Here is a 19486-nt window from a genome sequence, read left to right on the forward strand (position 1 = left end):
GTGCCGTCGGTTTTAGTATCTGCGTAGCCTTTGACATTCAGTCGCTTATAGAATTTGCGATTGTTCAGAGGGAAAAGTGTATCTTGCCCGGACGCGTTTTTTATTCGTTTGTCTTGCACGTTAATTGCAACGAATACGATTGATCTCGAGTGCGGCCCGGCGAGGTAATACTCCCTTCCGCGATCGAAGCAATCGAGCGGGAGAAACGGTTATGACTTATCGAACATCCGCCGGCTTCCGCTCCTCGCCGTTAAGCCAGGCTTAATCGCGGGAAAAGCACCCTGAAAGTTACCGAACGTCTCTCTTCTTCTTTCAGGCGTGTCTGGTGGGGAATACCAGCCGCGAAGCGTGTTGTGCTTAACGGCACTATTAGAATAGTAGACTAGTTAGAGCTTTAATTATCTGCTAATTGGGTTCCGGGATTCATCGGAAAATCGGGGACTCTGGAAGGGACTTGGAGGAGCAGCCATGGGGAAGCAAAACAGCAAGTTGAAGCCGGAGGTGCTGGAGGACCTCAAACAGAATACTGAATTCACAGGTGCGCGCTGCTTTCTACGAATAATTAATACCCCGAAACTTTCTGACGTGCCATTCAGTATTTATGCTATATATACTATGTACTATATACATATATTGTACGCGTAACGACATGGAATAATCAAGTTTCTAGTGAAGGGATAAATTGAGTCTCTATAATGAAAGTTTTAATGAACTTGAGGATTTTTTACAATGAAGATGCAATAGATGCAGTTTACATAGATGCAGCAGTATATTTCTGATCGAAGCGCGTCGGAAGGTTAATACATATATACAGATATTCGCCAACGCATATTAAGCTCGACGTTATATCAATGAATATTTAGCACGCGGATTTATGTCTGGAGACGTGTGAGTAACGTTAGCGCAGTCGGGTGTAAGTAATATTTTACTTGCCTCTTTCCTTTTGAAGATGCGGAGATCCAGGAGTGGTACAAAGGATTTTTAAAGGATTGCCCCAGCGGGCACCTCAGCGTGGAGGAGTTCAAGAAGATATACGGGAATTTCTTCCCTTACGGCGACGCGTCGAAGGTAAGTGGAAAAATCCCAGATTAAGGGTACAGAGACGCGCGGATGTAATTGATAAATTTATTAACATATCGCGTGCTCTGGCGCCCGGAATTATTTACGTTCCTTAAAAATTTATCATACGACTTCCCCGTAGTTCGCGGAACACGTATTCAGGACGTTCGACGCGAACGGCGACGGCACGATCGATTTTCGGGAATTTCTCTGCGCTCTCAGCGTAACGTCCCGCGGCAAGTTGGAGCAGAAGTTAAAGTGGGCTTTCAGCATGTACGACCTGGATGGCAACGGTTACATCTCGCGGCAAGAAATGCTGGAAATCGTGACGGTACGTGCCAAGCTGTAAAATCTGACTACTCGCGGATCCTCGCGAGGACGAGGGACGTGTGGGGGCCGAAATATAGCAATTCACGGCGCAATAAATTTACTCTGAGCTTAATGCATAGTCGACCGTATCACTGCTTCCATGTTATTAAATGTATCTCCGTTGATTTAAGAATTCCCAGCCTCCGCTTCCGCAATACTAATATTTTATGGCTTTCAATTTCAATGGAGAAGGTGATTTTATTAGAAATGTCAATGTTCTCTCTGAATTATGATACCTAAAAGGTTTTTCATTAAATTGCATTGCCCCAGATTTAAGAAAATTCTTATTTAATTTCTGTTACGGAAAAATTTACTCTTGCATTTATTATATACATTGCAGAAAAAAGAATATTCTTGATTTGAAAATATTCTTTAATTTCAACGTGGAAATCTTGAAATAAGATTATTATATAATTCAACACTAAAGAAAAAGTTGAAATTCTTATAAAAAGATTATAGACTGTTGCGTATATATACGAGAGAAACAATGAACATAATTTGAGTATATAAGTTTTGATTTGACACTTCTTTTTTTCTGTAATATGCAATCGAAAAATGGCGCGATGTTTGTGTACAATAGATTTTTTTTCCAATATAATAACACTAATTTTTTAATTTTTGGTCTATTATAGTACTACATATTATCTTTTATACGTCAATTAATTAGCGTGTAATGTTATGATTTCTTTTATTATTGTTTCAAGTTTTGTTATCCCTTTCCCGGAAGCCGATGCTTCATGACGTGTGTAATAAATAATAAACTCTATTTTACTTCATTATAATACTGTTTTCAGGCGATCTACAAGATGGTGGGCTCCGTGATGAAAATGCCGGAAGACGAGTCGACGCCGGAGAAACGAACTGATAAGATATTTCGACAGATGGATAAGAACAAGGACGGCAAGCTATCGCTTGACGAGTTTATTGAGGGTGCGAAAAGCGACCCGTCTATCGTGCGACTGTTGCAGTGCGATCCTAGTGCACAAGCTCAGTGAGGCCCTGGGCCAGTATAGACAAATATCAATATGCCATCTGCATACTCGAATCGGTGCCCGGCCCAATTAGTATCCCAAGCAGAAGCGACGCGATCGTAGAAAGTTGTCCGAGCCTGGTGGGGTCTGTCGAGGAAGCTACCGAAACATTATCTTCGCACATTCGGTCGTTTTAATATAATTATACCTATCTATTAGAAACTTGTAACCGTAGGATGCGAATAGGAACGATTTATTTATCAAATTCTCGAAATAAGTTACGGCAATAATTTCGTCCTGCTAGCATTCTTCATTTGAGGACTAGAAATATGACGAACGACCAGTTGTATATGTTTTGATATTATGCGGATTTTTTTCTAATAGATTATACTCGGCACAGAAAGCAATAGGAATTTTAATATCAATAGAGAGAGAGAAAAATAGGAAGTTATTTTATGATTAACGGCGGAACATGATTAACGATAGCTCTTAGTTTTTAACAATTTGCTGTAAAAACTAGAAACTGTGTTGCCCGTTGTCCGAAGATATCATCTTGGCGGTTTTTCGCAAATACTTGTACGGTCGCGTGGGCTTATGCGCGAACACGTGTAAGGGCTTCTATAAATTGGGCCGGTACCCGAGAGGTCCCAGGGTCACTGGGCCCATGGCGCTTGCGCATACCGCAAGCTAGTCGACAAGACTAGTCCAGTCGCTCCGTTTCATTGACGGATCGGTTTAGCGAGAAGCTTGTTACGCCTTTTCGGGTCGTATTAAGAAACGTCAAGCGCGCGCGCGCGCCGCGTCCATGCGAGGAAGAGAGGACGTTGCGTCGATGCCGCTGACGCATCTCGGCAGACTGTGTGGCTCGGTCGAGACCCGACCGTTCGAGGTGACGCGAGACGATTAGCGAAATTCTAAAATACTCTCTCTGTGTTCGTAATACCCGTGTGATTTTTTTGATGATACGCGCGTACAGGGCGAAACGAGAGCTTCGACGAGCGACGACGTTCCGTCACCCTCTCTCTATCTTTTTCTCCTATCTTTACCTTACTTTTTCAGACAGCGAGAGCGTGCGGATCGAAACGTCGCGCGTCACAGCGGATCTTTGTGTACATAGCAGATTGTATCGCGGCATCGACGCATCCTCGGACTGCCGATCTCAGCGTACGAGAGGCTCGTAACGGTCTCGCTTTTCGGCCGTGGCCGTCGTCGTCCTTGCGCGTCGCCCCGTCCCCCACTCGTTGGTATCCGATACCCCCCGGTTTAAACGGGGAGATGCCCACGTCCCTGCAGGGGAACACACACGCGGTATTGCATCTCCCGCCCCTCATGGACCCCGAGTGTCTCGCCTCTCGGCCCACCCATCAAACGGACTGACCATTCAACGGAAAAGACTCACAGGAGACTAACGGTCGCGTGGCGTACCTCACGCCGCGCGCTAGCAACGAAAAAAAACTTAGTGATTTAGAGATCCGCGAGATTTTAGGCAAAGGTCACTGCGAAATCGCGATCGCGCGCCGGCGAAAACGGCGGCTTTGTTAGTTTAAACGCGCTTAGAGACCGATCTAGAGCTTGATATAGTAGAAGGGAAGAAACGGCCGCGTGATGCGACGATCGTTGTCACATCATACGGATTGGCGTTGCTCTCCCTCTCGTCGAAAGTGCTGCGAGGAAAATGTTTGATCCGCTTCGATTTGTGCGGATGTAGAAGAGGAGCGACTAGTCTTTCGTCCTCTCCGTCGCGACGCTTCGATTTACCATGCGACGCTATCTCGGCGACGGAGAGCCGTTATTCCATCGAATCGCGGAAAGTTTGTCCTTCACATTGCTGTTATTTCATCTCGCCGTCATTTTATCATTTCTGGTGACCTTTGTCGTTACGGAGGTACAGTAAGGACGGACGTAATCGGAGCATGTAGCGTTAACAGATTTGCCTCTTTCCAATCTCGCCGAGGGAAGTAAAAAAGCACATCCTTGCCGATCAGAGCGCCTGGCCCTCGGTTTCAGCGAAAGGCTTCGCGCCTCGCCGAGCGATCGACGGATGAAGATGAGGAGAAATTTCACGCGCGCGCACGCTGTGCCGTATTTAGAGATTTATTTTTATGAATGCGTGCGTCCCGCGTACTTGTGAGAAAGCGAGAAAGTCTGCGTATATATGTCTGTTCTGTGTGTACGCGCGTGTCCGGTAAATTGAGAAACGAATGCTACGGAGAAGAAGAAGAAAGAGAAGCAGAGAAAGAGACGGCTCGTGTGAGCCTTATCACCCTGTCGTCCGATTACGTACCGTATCAATCGACCGATTGATCGCGATAATTATACATACATAGATATATTATACATACAATTATGTATTATTGATTATAAAATAGGAGAGGGATCGCGAGTGTGACCGCCGCGATCGCGATCTCCGCCCACGCGAATATACACGCAGCAGCAGAGTTCTGACGTTTCACGGTTTTATAGCGAGAGCCCTTTATTTCGCCCAAGCTACTGCACGATCGGGGCGGTCGGGGGAGGTAATCAATTACCGGGTAAACACGAGCGTGAGCACTCTACGGTTCTATATATATATTTTTTCCGGCGTACGATGAGAGTGACTTCCGGCGGCTTCTAGCGCAGCCGTTTGTCGAAAGGATCTGGTTTACCTTCAATTCGCCTTTCTTTCTTTCCGTGAAGCTTTCTCTCATCGTATCTCTTTTCTTCCTTCCTTTCCTTTTCACTTGTCTTTTGTCGAGAGCGATCACTTTTCGACCTGTGCTTTGATCGGTATCTTCGGGGGAAAAAAACACTTTTGTTGCGCTGCGCGCTCCCAACGAGGCACCCGGTCTGACGATGCAATGATTAATGTTCAGAGTGCGGCGGCGTAATGAGAGAATTCTGAAACTATATTACGTTTGGTCGTTACGCAAAGCAGCATTGCGTTTTGCAAGAGCGCGTTATACAGATGCAGATATATAAATATAAATACTATATATATATATATATATATATACATTACATAGATATAATACAAGTCTCTATTATAATATATCTTTATTGTACCTTCTAAGATGTACATCTATTCACCTCGTGCTCATTAATATTTAAGGATAAAGACTATTTAATGATATCTCTCTAATCTCTCGGTATAGTCATTGTATAAACAAATAAATAACCTCATTAATGTTAATGCATATGAATATATTATACACGTTAAGATTCTAAAGCTATTCTTGAACTTTTCCGATTACACTAACAATAAGCGGAACAGATTTTATTCTGCGACACGATATCAAAGACGGCAGTGAAGCTTCGAATTTTACAGACAGTAAGAGCTAGTTGCGTTCGTTGAAAACGAAATTCATGTTACAGCATATGAGCATATAGCATAGGACTGCCAGTACGTCCCGTTAAAACTTGACGGCAGTCATTCACTTAAATTGTACCTTAAAACGAATCAAGAAAGCAATAAACACGGGAAAATATCGCGAGTAAATCTCACACGACTCGGAAAGGAAGGTCGTAAAAGTGATATGGGTTTTCAAATTTGGCCGAAATCCACTTTATGGCCCTTTCTCGTAGCGACGAGCGTAAAATGTATAATACCAGAGCTGTGCCGATTTGTCAGAACACGAGCGGTATTGAAGCGATCGCGATTAGTAACGCGTGTGGTCGTCCAAACAAAGTAACCCAGGCAGCGTCTAAAGACGTCTTAATGACGTTTTATTGACGTTAGAGACGTTGTTAAGACTTCTTAATACGTCATTTGACGTCACTCTGCTACCTGGGAAGATATTAACGATTTCCTCCTCTGAAAATTATTTATTCAAGTAATGACGATTTCGTTATTTTTTTGCTGGCTTAAAAGTCTCGTCCTTGTGACAATTGGCACGCGTCTTTTTTACCAAAATTTTATCCGATATATCAAAATTTCCTTTTTTTTTTTAATTTAAAATTACCATTATCTGATTTAATTTAGTTAACTTCTTGATAAAAATATGTAAATGTGAAAAGCCGCGATTATTCTTCTTAAGCGTAACTAATATTATAATACTTTTGCGTCCTTACAATACTCTGCTTACACGATGTAACGTCGATAAGAATATTTACATATGTGCATGGAATTTGCAGTGTTTACTGCTAATAAAAAAATCAAAAGTGCGAACACATTTTCTCATTCTAGAGTTTAAATATATTATAAATCATCGTTAATACGTCTAGCTTTTTGTATAACACGATTTCACTACTCGCTGTAAAATAATAAATCGCGCGAATTACATTCGCAAAATTCACTTGTCATTTCGATATTATAGCGTAAACTATTCCGATCGACGTTGCATTGTCTGAGGAGATGTAGAATAAGTATTTATCGACGAACCACGTGGGTGTAGATAGCGCAAGATACGAAAGAGGCAACTAATCTGCTTTCTCTTATCGCAAAATTGACTTGCAAATAATTTGATATAATTCGCTACTTTAATTTCAACCAATGAGTGTTTAATGATGCCCACATAACGCATTATAAAAAATAAATCAAGATAAAATTCGCACGTTTGCTCGTTTCTCTGCCGCCAATCCAAAGCTTTACATTCACAAATTTTATATACATACTTCCGCCTACATTCGAACGACGCGAAAATCCAAAAGACATCTAAAGACATCTGAAAGCGCTTGAAAGATTCTTGAAAAAGAAAGGAGGATATATCTCAATGATATTTATTTATTACAGTTAATAGACGGATTTGTCAATTAATCATCTAGAATCTTTGTACCTCGATCAACGTGATCAGTTGAAAATAGATCGCCGGGTAGGCGTCTTTAGACGTTTCATGACGAGACCGTTTAAATGGTGCCTGAAAGACGAGGACGTCTCTTGATTTTAACGTCTCTTAATTTTCACGTTCTCCGGCTGATTCTTGCGTACAAATGGACGTTTCAATTATGTATTTATTCGAGCGTTCGGCATCTCCGTCTTTCGTGATGTTGATAAAATATTTAATCCCGACGATCCGTTTCTCGCGGTGATCGCGGATTAATTATGCAAGAGGGAACCGATTGGTGTGTGTCAACGCGCTGAAGCGGGACGAAGTCCGGCTTCGTCCGTACCGACTGTAATGTATTGTTTAATCGTTAATTGGTTTCCCGGAGTTTAACGATTGTTAAATTCTGGAATTTACACGCATTACACGCGAATTAGAGTCTCACTTTTGACATGACGTTAAAATATAGAATTTTTATCGCCAACCCTTTATCGCTAGCCCTAATGTGAGATCGCTTTCAATGTTTCCTTTTCTTTCGATGGTTCCTTCGCGCGTCAGCAATTTATCGCGACTCGATGAAAAAAGAACGATACCGTGTTTTCCGAAGTTTTATTTATAATGCGATGATAATTAAGCTCGGATAATTTCCATGATTCTCGCTCGAGCAGCGGGAAAAATCCAGCCGCGAGGAATATATATTGTGCCGTTCGGAACTTTCGTTTCTGTGTCGTTATTCGTTCGTGTGTCGACACGAGTACCTTGTAGAAAGAGAAAAAATCGGTTGTGATAATATTCACGACGTAACACCGTCTCTGATCGAAACGCGTGCCTCGAGATCACCCTTGCGAAATTGCGCTTCTCCCGAGAACGCATACAGTTCCCTGCTTCGTCGGGGAACTTTTCTCGTTTCCGTCTGATCGCACCGTCGCATTCTGATGTTTTTTCGTATCCGATACGATGTACGAAACGCGCGTCGAAGCGCGAAAACCAATTTTCCGAGCTCCTCTTTCTTCTCCGAGAAAAAAACGATCCTCCGATCGTTTCTTCTCGCCATAGCGATCTCTTTCTCTTCCTCAAAACTGCTTATCAGAAAGTTAGCGCGAGAGCTCGTTTCACGAAAAGTTGCACGCGTGAAGAGAAAAAAAAGACGCACAAGAAAAGAAGAACGGAATTTTAAGAAAATATATATATAAAAGCGCGAGAGAAAAGAGAGAAGGAGATTCGGTTACGTTCGTTGAAGCGATATCGATGACACTTGCTGCTCGTGTGTTTGTCGTGATATTTCTTCCTAAGCTAAGATATATCTGCGAAGTTAAGAGTTACAATATGGATCGTTAAAATAGTTTCTCATGTTATTATCGACGTACAACAATTTCGTGGACGATAAAAGCCGAACGAAAGAAAAACGTAACTTCTCTCGAAATTTTAACTCTACCACGTTCTTATATCCCCCCGATATTCCCTGTTCTATCTATACTCTATGATTTCGCTCTCTTGCCTAAGGGATCGTAGCGTTCTTGACTAATTAGAGTTTTTCGCCCCTAGAATATCAACGATATCGCGAGTTTTAATCCGCTTGTGCATCAAAGATTCTATAAGCACTATTTCTAATATCACCGATATCTTAAGAAAAAAAAAAAAAAGATTTATGCCTTACACAAAAACTTTTCTCTGCACCCCTCTTGCCAACATGTTCTATAGAGTCTATTTCGATAACATTCGTTGGAGGCGCGTAGCTCGCGAAGCTATCAGCTGACGCGATCCTCTTTCTCCCCGAAGTTTAGAATAAATCTAAAATCCGCTTCGTATTTGTGATAAATTGTTAGAGCTAATTATAATGACTTCGATTTCTTGCAATATTACACGTTGAATTTAATCGAGCTTCAACGCTAAGTTTCTCGGTATCTTCCGTTATGCCGAGAAAGCTGGACTCGAATTTCTGAAGATTATTTCTGAACTTCATTTCGTCGAGCTACAAAATCGATTTGTCTTAATAAGTAATTGCCTGTTTCGTCTGTCAATATTCTACAATTGTCTCCTACATTTAAATTTCAAAGTTCATCGACTCCCGCGTTCGCCGCCGTCTCGCGTTCGATTGATCGAGTCTTCGCGAGCTACGTATACGCGATTCGAAGCGTTCAAACGTTGAAACATGAAAGTTAACTGTGGAGATATCCGTAATTAGAATATAACACGAAAATTTCAAATCAGCGCCCGATGTTTTTCCTCGTAGATGTTATAACACGCAAAAGGAACCGTAGGCATTCTGCGATAGAGAATTAATCTAATCTCTTCCTCGTGCGTGAAAAATCCACATGTTTGACGCGTATGTTTTCTCACGATCTTCTCGGTGTCTTGCAATACCACCTATATCGTTTTAATAGCCACGGAAATAATTGTTATTGTGACCCCCTTCTCTCCGAGGATCTTTTTCCTCCTCCCTCTGAGATTTCGAGCCGAATCGTCTACCGCGGCGTCTAAACGTATTCGAACACTCTCTTCTATATATATAATTTCCCATTCCCTCTGTATACTTCTACGGCAATGTGAAATTTATTATTGTTACTTTCATGTATGGTATCTATCGGTGCTAAGTGTACGAATGTACGTGTTCTATTGCGTCTTTTGTTCCCCCGCACGGCGAATATGCAATATAATTTTTGTCAAACTTTCGCACGCGCGGCCGCGTCCGAAAGCCGCGTCTCTCACGTTCGCTGGTGCGATCTTGGCGTGTCGGTTTGAAGCAAATATCAATATATGATACATCAGTATATGCGCGAAAGACAAAATTCCGAATGTAACAAAGGATCTCGCTTGCGACGCGACGGCGGTGCGAAAGTTGTGCGCGGCGGCGGAAATTTTGTATTGTAGCGACTGTGTCAATCCCCGCAGGTGTTTATATTTTAATATTAATTTACTCTCAGGATTAATTTATTACTTTTTTTCTTTCCTCCTCTTTTTGCTTTCCTTCTCTCCGCGAAGACACGCAATGCGATATAACGTGTGTGATAATACATGCTGACGTCGTACAAAAAGAAGAAAAAGAAAACGTTACGAAAATCAAAGCGCACGTTTGTGTTTTTTTTCCTCTCTTTCTTTCCCTTTCGTCTTGCGTTTCGGTACCCGACGACGGAGAACACCGGTAAGACATTAATGTTGTGTATATGATCGTGAGGTGTTACAAAATTTTTATTTGCTTTACGCCTTATACATATTTACTGTAAGTGACAATTATTACTAGTTGTTTATTATAAATAAGAACGAATCACTCTTGTGTATCGGTTAAATTGCTACATTAAAGTGTTGATATTATACTCGTTCAAAGTGCGTCTCAATCGATTCTCCTCGGAAATCTTGCCCCCCCGCCCCTCGAAAGAGAGCGCTTTAATTGTAACTTCCCTTACGCTTCTAACCGGATTGTCCATTGCGTTCCACCTTTTTTTTTACAATCATTTATTAGGATTGCCCTGCTTTTAAATTGAGCGCTTTTAAATTATGATCAAACTACTAATATCGATATATTATTAGTAATGTAATATTAAAGCTTGACAGAGTGACGTAAACTAATTCGCTCATAGTATTAACAAGTATTATGCGTTCAAATTCTCGAAAGCTAGCTTCTTTACTATGCTCTCTCTTTATGTCGATCGATTCGGATAATTCTCCGAAGTCTTTCTTTTTCTCGCGATATTCCTGATACATAATCCTTAGAGTAAAACTGTACAAAAGCTCTATGAAAGTGGCGATATTTTTCACGGATCTGGTTCGAGTCTCGGCTCTTGGGGAAGGTGCGCATGTAGAAAGAGTACGCCAACACAGTTTATCCTGCTAAATAGTTATCAATTCTCTATAAGTTCTGTATTGTTTACACATAAATTATAGAATATCTAAACGTTTCTTTTTTTTCGATGTCCTGTGAAATTGTACAATAGAGTTACAAATAAAGATAAAGTCATACTTTACGTATAATCTGATTCAGTCTTTGCTAATGTTACATAATAACGTGCGAAAGAACTAACAGTTAAACTATTTAAGAGGCTATTTAAGAATTTTAATCAAGATACTGGAAGCATAAAACTGTTCAGCTAGCTTTACACAAGATATTGGTCTTCTTCTTTATGAAATCGTCAAATTATGATTATGATACATTTCTACATTATCACCAGCATCGAATCTAATCTTATTTATCATCGTGATACTCCTGAGAAACTGTTAATCCATTGTCTTAATAAACTCGATCGCGGCGCAGAACTGCGTCCACCAATATTGTTCCTCTCCCTCTAATCGATTCCCGTAAAAGCTGTCTACATATTGAACAGTCGATAACAACGACGGCGGATTAGTCTGAAATGAAGCACACGTCAACAATACTCTTCTTGCTAAAAATCACATAGTCTCTTTTCAATCGCATACCTTGATTATGACATAGACCAGCACAGGAGTCAGATCGTCAGCAGCAGGTATGCCCCTTTCCGACGCCATGGAGAGGAGATTCATGATGGTAGTCGCGCAACGAAATACACACTGCAACTTATCCCTAGGAGTCTTATACGCCGATATCACAGCCAATTCAGCCTGCGCCCATGGCCAGGGGCATTCGTAATGATAAACCTTTGGAATGCGTAGGTCCTTGTGATTTGGAGTTACGACCTTCGCCAACTTTTTGATGTGATCGTGAAGAAGCTGGTCCCTATATACATCTCCATCTCCATTTGGATAGAGCGCATTGTGGTATACCCGTGCCATGACGGTTCTTTCCAGCACGACTCTCGCCAAATCTAACTGGTTGGCGCTCGCCGCTAAAAGTAAGAATCAAGTTCAGATGTCTCTGATCACTCCGTTAAGATCAATTGCGAGATAAATAATTATATTCGTGTACATTGCCAGATCGGATCGTTGTCCATTTCCGCGTGGACCTTTCCTAGAAAATTATCCACAAGATCCTGCTTCTCGTCAGCTAGCGTAAGCTTTTTAAACTCTTCGCAGAAACGCAGGAGGAAAGCCTCCTTTTTTTCCAAAAATACCCTCACACAAACGGATACAAGATGATTATTGATAGCATCCCTATCGCACTTAACTCGCACGCATAATCTGAAAAATATTATTAAGCGGTTACATCTCGGTTACATTTACTTATACATTACGTACAAAAATGATATTTATATATAAACAGTACCTATCTAAGTGAGCTAATGTCGACAGCAATCCCTGACGACATCTGATTAAATATGCGATATAAGGAGATCGCTTTTGATAGTCCTCTCGAAGTGATTTGAAGAGCTTTCTACATCCATCGTCATTAAATAGACGCACGCAACGTAAAGTTTCATGAAGATGAGCTATTAATGCCCTATCTTGCAGGTTTATAGCTTCTGCCAATTGTAGTTGCAAAAACGCAACCAGTTCGTTTTCCTTCTGCGACCAACAATGTCTCTGTAATAAAATTTTGTTTGCGAATATTTGAACATTAAGTAATTAAGTAATCCATAAAAAATCACACTTTGTTTTGTACGCCATTATCGAAAAATAATACAATAAATACCTCTGAAGTATTCCATGGAATGTGTTGAAGGTCAGCAGTGCTAAGTACCATACGTAATTTTCTTGTAGCATCCGCAAAAGCATAAGAGAGTTCTACATTATTCGGATCGATTGAAAGTCTTTCGTCTTCCACCTCTTTTGTACGGGACTGATTGCTTTCGACCGAGGCTGTATCGCTAGCTGCGCTTGGCTTTCTTCTGTATTTCGCTAATATATCCTCGGTAGTATCTGAAATTAATCAAAAGAACAATTTATTACTGTCTAAAACTTGCAGGAAAACTTTTCATCTTTTTTTTAACATTATTTTCCGATTTATCTTCGATTCGATTCTACAAAACTATTAAAACAGAAACCGTTTATGTCGTAACAAAATAATATACGATAATTGTTAATAGTTATTTATTAATATCTTACCGCCCGCGACATTACCGGATGATGTTACATCTTCCGACATAATCCTGCGTAATCTGTGCCTGCACACATCGACGCCGTCGCCACCAGCTTCTCGATCGAAACATCTGTCGTCCGTCACGCGGATTGCTTTACCTCTACGATTTCTCAATGACAATTTTAATTTACCAAAGAAACCACGTTTGTTTTTTTGATCGTCGTCCAACAATTCCTTATCGCCACGCTCGGCGGTCATGTCAAAGCTTATGCTCTTTGGAATAGCTCCCGTTGATGCATTTGGCTTGGAAAAATTGGGAATCGAACCATCTACCGCGTCACAAATGCCATTAACCGTTGGTGTTGGTAAATCTGACGTTGAAATGTTACTCTTTACACGAGGTTCTGATCCGGAACTGCTGCTGGATGTTAAGCTAGCCGTGCTTAATCGGCCTACGGTATCCCCGACTGACGCCATGCAGCTGTCCAACTCCTGATTCACAAAATTCACATTAGATCTATAACGTTCTTCGGTGGGAAAAACAACAGATTGACAGAAGGATTAAGTGAAAAAATGCAAACCTCTGTTTTCACGTCACCGTTTTGGGACTTCTCTGACAAAACAGGCGCAGAAATATGATTAGCTAATAGCAAGGCCGGTGCGACTGCAGCCGCAGCGATGTGATTGTGCGCAGGTGCTTGACGTTCAACTTGCTTACCATTGTTAATTTGAAGTTTATCTATCAAGTGAACCAGCCTGTCGTCCCGTAATGGTTTATCATAGTCCATATTGCTTATATTGTTAGCGTTTTTGTCTACATATTCCATTGTACTACGTCGGTAATCGGACTTGGTTCCACCACGACCTGTCACATTTGACGACGATGGCAATGGAGATGTTGTTGGTGATGGTTGGTGAACTGTCGAAGTTCCTATGCCAGAATCCTCTCGAATCCCCGAAATTGATGGAAAAGTGATGCTTGAACCATCCGGACCTGGAATCAGGAATAATTATGTATCAGTAATTATAGCTGCCATCAGAAATCATCAGATATTGCTAATATCGCATTATATAATTGCAGTATACTTACATGGAGTTGCAGATTGAAGAGTTTCTTCATTTCCCTCGGAATCAGCACGGCTTTCTATTTCGATCTCGGATCTGGCCGTATCATCAGACCTATGAAAATATTGTCAATGGTAATTATGAAGATATCTTACTTCAATTAGAATAATATTTTACGAATGTAATATGTAGTATGTAATAATATACCTGGCAACACTAGCAGTGTCATCGGTATCTACTTCAGTTAATCTTTCCGAATCGCTAGCTAATACATCTGTGCTCCAGGCTTCAGAGGCGGTTTCACTAATGTCTAACATGGTTAGCGTAGGTTCGGCAGGCAACACAGATGCAACCGGTTCAGTAGGAACAGCAAGCAATATTCGATCCTGTTGTTCAACTATTTCGCTATCTGAGGCCAACACATCCGTAGACCAAGTATCGGATACCATAGAAACAGTCTCGTCTCCTAAAAAGTACCAATATGTACAATTAGCAGAAATAAATATTATCAATTTTGTCAGTAAATAAATATTGTTCGTTTTAAGTGTATTATTTAGAGATATATGTATTTACCTTCAATAAGTTTCTTAATCTCAAATTTACAAAATTTGTCATCAATTTCGGATCGACTTTGTTTAGTTGGGATATTAGGCGGCGGCAAATCCAGTTGCCTTACTTCACCAGCAGCTCGTCCATCGTCTCCTTCAGTAATTTGAGACGACGGTGTATCTCGACCTGGCGATTATACAGGAAATTAAATAATTTATAATTATTATCATCGATGTTACGTATAAAAAAATAATTTAATAAAATTAATGTACCTGATATATTAGGAGTTCCTCTACCCGATACATTAGCAGACACCATGTCTGAGAGATTATCGTTTTGATCTTCTGTCTCTAATTCTAGAGAAGAAGCGACACTGTGATTGGAAGCGGCTTCTGATACAGCTTCCAAGTTATCAGACGTATTGCCAATCGATCCTTCGAACAATACTAATTATTTTTAATGTAGATGTGTTACGAAAGCCAAGCAATACATTCTTTAAGGTTAATATTTTTTATATTAATTTCTAATGACATAAAAAAATATATAAAAAATAAAAAATTAACTAAAAATAAAAAATCATAAAAAATTACAGAACATATAGACAAATTTAATGAAATATGTAAATGTAAATTTTAGTTAGCTGTGCTAAAAAGCATGAATGTTATAAAAGCAATCAGTATCGAACTCATTATCAGTAACTGATATACCTTCATCATGCGACAGCGAGAATCTAGTCCTCTTCTCTTGAGTTTCAATGCGTTCGACATTGCTATTCTCTTGTCTAGGATGTTCAGTAGAGGCGTCATCAGGGAGATTCAAAGTAACAGGTCCATTCTCCATACCACTTTGAAGCTCCATGCATAAAACCTATAAATAATGAAACATAATGTTTTACTTGACGATAGTTTTAATTATTAGTTTTAAATCTAGTACTCTTCTTCCTTGGGATTCTGCTATAGGCATGAAAAAACAATTATTAACATTATAATTTTCTATAAAGTTATTGTATAAAACTAATTTATAAAATAAATACATTTTTTGTGAAACTAATATATAATTTTGTACAAGCTACACATATGTAAAAAAAAGACATAGCTTCTTATTAAATACATAAAAAATAAATACACAGCATATAAATCTATTATACCGATACATGTATATCTATACCTTCTGTTCGCTGAGTAGCCCTACAGATTCCCCAATTGTCGGACCAAAAGGTATGACTAGCACGTCTTGAGAATTTTTATCCAAAGTCTCCTCTTCAGGGGCAGCGATGCCATTCATTTCCTCCGCACTTTCGTTTGTTACATTTGGTGAGAATGTAGTCATCCTTATACCACGTCCTTTTCCTATTATAAAATATTTTAACATTACACCGTTGATAATTAAGACACATATACAGACATAATCATTATCGCACTATTCATGTAATATACCTTTTCCTGCAGCAACACCTCGTTTGCTGGGTGTATCCAAGTATTCGTTACTTAATTTATTATTATGCAGTGAACCCGAAGGTAATTGCGACAGCATTTCCGCTAATTGTTTTCTATCAAATGAGTTACGCGATATCGTTTCTCCAGTGTTATCACCAGCGATCGTGTTCAAAAACGTAATTAAAGAGTTCAGTTCACTTTCCGTAAACAGTGCTGCGGATCGTGACAGGCCTTGAAATTTATTATTGTCAATAATCGTTGGTTCCTCTTCCAGCTCTTCTGTCGCGCCATCCAACATCGAGTCTATTATGGAAGACACCGAATCCTTCTCGAACTTCTTGTAAAGATCAATAACTTTGTTATCGATACTTTGATACTTTTGTAGCGAAAGCATTTGTAAAATTTGTCCAACTTGCATTAGATTAAACCTCGCGACGTAACTTATCGGTGCATCGGTAATACCATAAGGCTCGGGATTAACTATAGCGGGACAAATGAAGTACGTGAATACAAGATCCGTGCACATGGCGTGCACCTCTTTCGGATCTACATTTCCGTTCTTACTAAGAAGCCCTGCCATTTGTCTTACAAGCCAGCAAACACTCGTAGGAAAGCAGTGTATTGTATCGCGAATGTTGACGATAAATCTCTGCGTGATACGATACAAGGAATTAACCGTCCAGAGTCTGTAACGCTGTAACTTGGCTTGATACTCGGCCGTGCCTTCTTTCCCGAATTTCTTCAATCTCTCCGCAGGTGGAAATCTAATAGGCGCTTTATCCGGATCGATGTCCAGGAACATTTCATCTTCCATGAGTAACTGCACTATAGGGCTGTGCAAAGCTGCCGTTAAGAAGAGCTTCGCGGAGAACAGGCTTTCGTGAAAGATGGAGTAAAATTTGGAAAACGCGCACGTGCCGTGCCTGAGCAATCTTCGCGGGTTGTCAGACGGAATTATCTGCAGCAACATGAGATGCCTCAGCAGCTGGAGGACCAAACTCTTGTCTTCCGGCAATATGCAGCTGCCGTACAATCCGGCGGCCAAGCACTGCACAATCGTCTGCATCGATTCCGGAATCACTCTGTCCCCCTCCACCAAGCACGAGGCTAGGAGTTTCGGTGACTTTCGCAGCGCGCCCAGAAATTCTCCGTAGGACAAGCACGCCTGGTAGCGCAGATACTTGTACGCATCGATGAAATGTGAATTTTCCAACGCGTTTGCTCTTAGGCAACACGACGCTGGAGTGCAATCCGGCCTCGCCACTATCAAGCGATTCAGATTGACTCTCTGCTGAGCGGTTATCCATGCTTGCTGCGCTAACTGCGACGAGATATATAAGACCTAAACAGAAAAGAATCTTATTAATATACGGTTGTACATTAAGATAATATACATTCCTGTTAAATTAACATGTACAAATCTCTGTTATCTTTTTCTTTATATAAAGTATTACAATCCACAGTATTACACGGAATCCTTAACGACGAATATCGCTTACCCGTTCGTTAAGAGTCTGCAAGTTCTGCTGTTCCGAATTGACAAACAGCCTTTCCTGCCGCAAATGTCGGGCCAATTCCATCATGTCCCACTGTAATGTCCCGTGGGAATCGACACTGTTAATCGATGACATTATGATGGATGTACCTTCAACGTGAAAGACAATGGTACAGAGCGATGCATTATTTTCAGAATCTAATTGAGACGATGTTGTCTGCATAGTTACTTGCGTACAATCCTGTTAATCGGTTATCCTGCGCATTAATAAAAATCAGGGGGCGGGACGTAGGCGTACACCTACTTCACGATGAACCTCAGCCACAGGACTTTCGAGCGCATATGCCCCGTCTCTCCGAGTCCACGAGGATCGCGCGTGCAGGTGTGTACGTGTGAGAAAGGGAGAAGAGAGAGCGCGAGAAAGAGAGAAAAAGCGTCGCTTCACCTGATGGGGCAAACAGAGATCTCAATTCGGTGCAGAGCGTGAAACGACGTATCTCGGATATTGCGTAACGCGAGTGTGCGAGCGTGGTTTCGCGATGATATCATGGGAAATGGAGCTCAAGGTGAAACCGAGGCGACCGTCCGCGTCTCCGCGTGAAACGCCGTCCGCGAGGATGTTTCGCCGTTATCGTCGCGCACGCATCGAATCACGCGTGGGAAAAACTTTATCTCTCTCTCGTTGCGTTCGCCTCGCTCTCGCGGTGCCCTCCACTGCCTGCCTTCCTGGGTCGCGCGTGTCCGTCAACGTCAACCCGATTTTGCGCGCGCGCTCGCGCTCGCGCTCGCGACGGGCCGAGTGACGTCCGACGTCCGTGCACTTATGACTTACTTACGCGTCGTCGGGAATGACGATCGCACAGTTCGTTGTTGTCGCACGCGGGCCAGAGCAACACCCCCGATGACACACGCACATCTTTCGCTTGTTAGGTTAGATTTTTTTTCTCTTCGACAAATGGCCGCGGGTGTGATCCGTACCAGCTCGGACGAAGGACGTACTGCGTTTTCCTATCTCCGAACTCGGAGTACTCGGACTCGGCGATATCGACGGCGATACGTCATCATACACGTCCTCTCGCTCTCGCTCTCGCCGCTCTCGCGTCGCCGCGAAAGGCCGATTTCCAACGGATTCGCCGTGTTTGGACAAGCGCGCATACTTGGCTATACGGTCGGTAAGCTATAACGGAAGCATTCCTGCTCTTCTCCTTTCTTTCAATGAAAGAAGGAGAAGAAGAACGCTAATTCAAAGCATTTACAGCGTCAAGTGAACCGCAGCCTCATCGGGGCTGATCAGGGCGACGTTTGCACGATCCGATCTTATAGGTCAATCAATGTACTAATTATTGTATACCTAAAGTTTACCTGAATTTCGATTAGCTTAATCGGCGCGGTTAATTCAACCGGCAAATGTCTATGTCTATCCAACGTGTAGGCTACACGTTTACACATTATTAATCATCGGGTTTAATTAACATCCACTCTATAATTATAACTAACTGACGTAAGATTATACGTCGTATAAACGCTAGTTAAATCTGATTTTATTATAATTGTTGTTACCAATTTATAAGTTCGGTTTTAAAAAACCGTGCAAACTATAATATGCTAAGCGAGTTGTCAGTCGTCATGATATATTGCATTGACAATTTAAGACAAAATTATGAAAAATATATCTGCTGTATTTCTTTGACAATCAAGATTTCAAGATTTCTTTGAATGGAGATAAAATAATCTTTTCGAGTATTATGATTATAACTACCAGATACGTTACTACTAAACTTGATTGATCGTGAAGTATGCACATACATACATACGTGAAAAAATGTAGTTTATATATATATATATATATATATATATATATATATATATATACT

General features: G+C 41.2%; 3 protein-coding genes across 13 annotated transcripts in view; 2 read left to right on the top strand and 1 right to left on the bottom strand.

Moving 5' to 3' along the window:
* Positions 1 to 454, top strand: part of LOC143900198 (neuronal calcium sensor 2) — a 145878-nt gene extending 145424 nt beyond the window's left edge. For all 7 annotated transcript variants that reach the window (XM_077411263.1, XM_077411265.1, XM_077411264.1 and 4 more), the window contains one exon: positions 317 to 454. The gene's annotated coding sequence lies outside the window, so the exon portion shown is untranslated. The remainder of the gene's footprint in view (positions 1 to 316) is intronic.
* On the top strand, positions 402 to 10462 carry Nca (neurocalcin homolog). Its single transcript, XM_077411270.1, has 4 exons — positions 402 to 538; positions 950 to 1068; positions 1202 to 1390; positions 2223 to 10462. The coding sequence occupies exons 1-4, from the start codon at positions 469 to 471 to the stop codon at positions 2421 to 2423; spliced, it is 579 nt and encodes a 192-aa protein (XP_077267396.1). The 5' UTR covers positions 402 to 468; the 3' UTR covers positions 2424 to 10462.
* Positions 10463 to 11327: 865 nt separating this feature from the next.
* Positions 11328 to 18584, bottom strand: LOC143900189 (GTPase-activating protein and VPS9 domain-containing protein 1-like). 5 transcript variants are annotated; one of them, XM_077411237.1, is made up of 17 exons: positions 18449 to 18584; positions 17842 to 18057; positions 17617 to 17762; positions 16118 to 17459; positions 15849 to 16030; positions 15389 to 15548; positions 14954 to 15127; positions 14706 to 14867; positions 14340 to 14598; positions 14158 to 14246; positions 13649 to 14061; positions 13094 to 13559; positions 12681 to 12907; positions 12315 to 12571; positions 12018 to 12229; positions 11552 to 11937; positions 11328 to 11482 (listed from the first exon to the last, which is right to left on the bottom strand). In XM_077411237.1, the coding sequence occupies exons 3-17, from the start codon at positions 17746 to 17748 to the stop codon at positions 11351 to 11353; spliced, it is 4593 nt and encodes a 1530-aa protein (XP_077267363.1). In that variant the 5' UTR covers positions 17749 to 17762; positions 17842 to 18057; positions 18449 to 18584; the 3' UTR covers positions 11328 to 11350. The 5 variants fall into 5 exon arrangements, with proteins under 5 accessions (XP_077267363.1, XP_077267366.1, XP_077267364.1 ...); XM_077411240.1 differs by having other exon boundaries at positions 13649 to 13680; positions 13786 to 14061; positions 17842 to 18584; XM_077411238.1 differs by having other exon boundaries at positions 17850 to 18584.
* Between the last annotated feature and the right edge of the window lie 902 nt (positions 18585 to 19486).

The sequence above is a fragment of the Temnothorax americanus genome, unplaced genomic scaffold (assembly GCF_048541705.1).
Source record: "Temnothorax americanus isolate GAGA-0224 unplaced genomic scaffold, ASM4854170v1 Scaffold3, whole genome shotgun sequence".
Lineage (NCBI taxonomy): Eukaryota > Metazoa > Arthropoda > Insecta > Hymenoptera > Formicidae > Temnothorax > Temnothorax americanus.

Bases quoted from the DNA above. Each gene is read 5' to 3' on its own strand.
- Nca (XM_077411270.1), top strand. From the start codon at position 469: ATGGGGAAGCAAAACAGCAAGTTGAAGCCGGAGGTGCTGGAGGACCTC. The intron at 539-949 runs GTGCGCGCTGCT...TTCCTTTTGAAG, and splicing joins ACAGAATACTGAATTCACAG to ATGCGGAGATCCAGGAGTGG. The intron at 1,391-2,222 runs GTACGTGCCAAG...TACTGTTTTCAG, and splicing joins AAATGCTGGAAATCGTGACG to GCGATCTACAAGATGGTGGG.
- LOC143900189 (XM_077411237.1), bottom strand. From the start codon at position 17,748: ATGTCATCGATTAACAGTGTCGATTCCCACGGGACATTACAGTGGGAC. The intron at 15,128-15,388 runs GTATATCAGTTA...AAAAATAATTAG, and splicing joins CTCGCTGTCGCATGATGAAG to TATTGTTCGAAGGATCGATT. The intron at 14,599-14,705 runs GTAAATACATAT...GGTACTTTTTAG, and splicing joins GATTAAGAAACTTATTGAAG to GAGACGAGACTGTTTCTATG.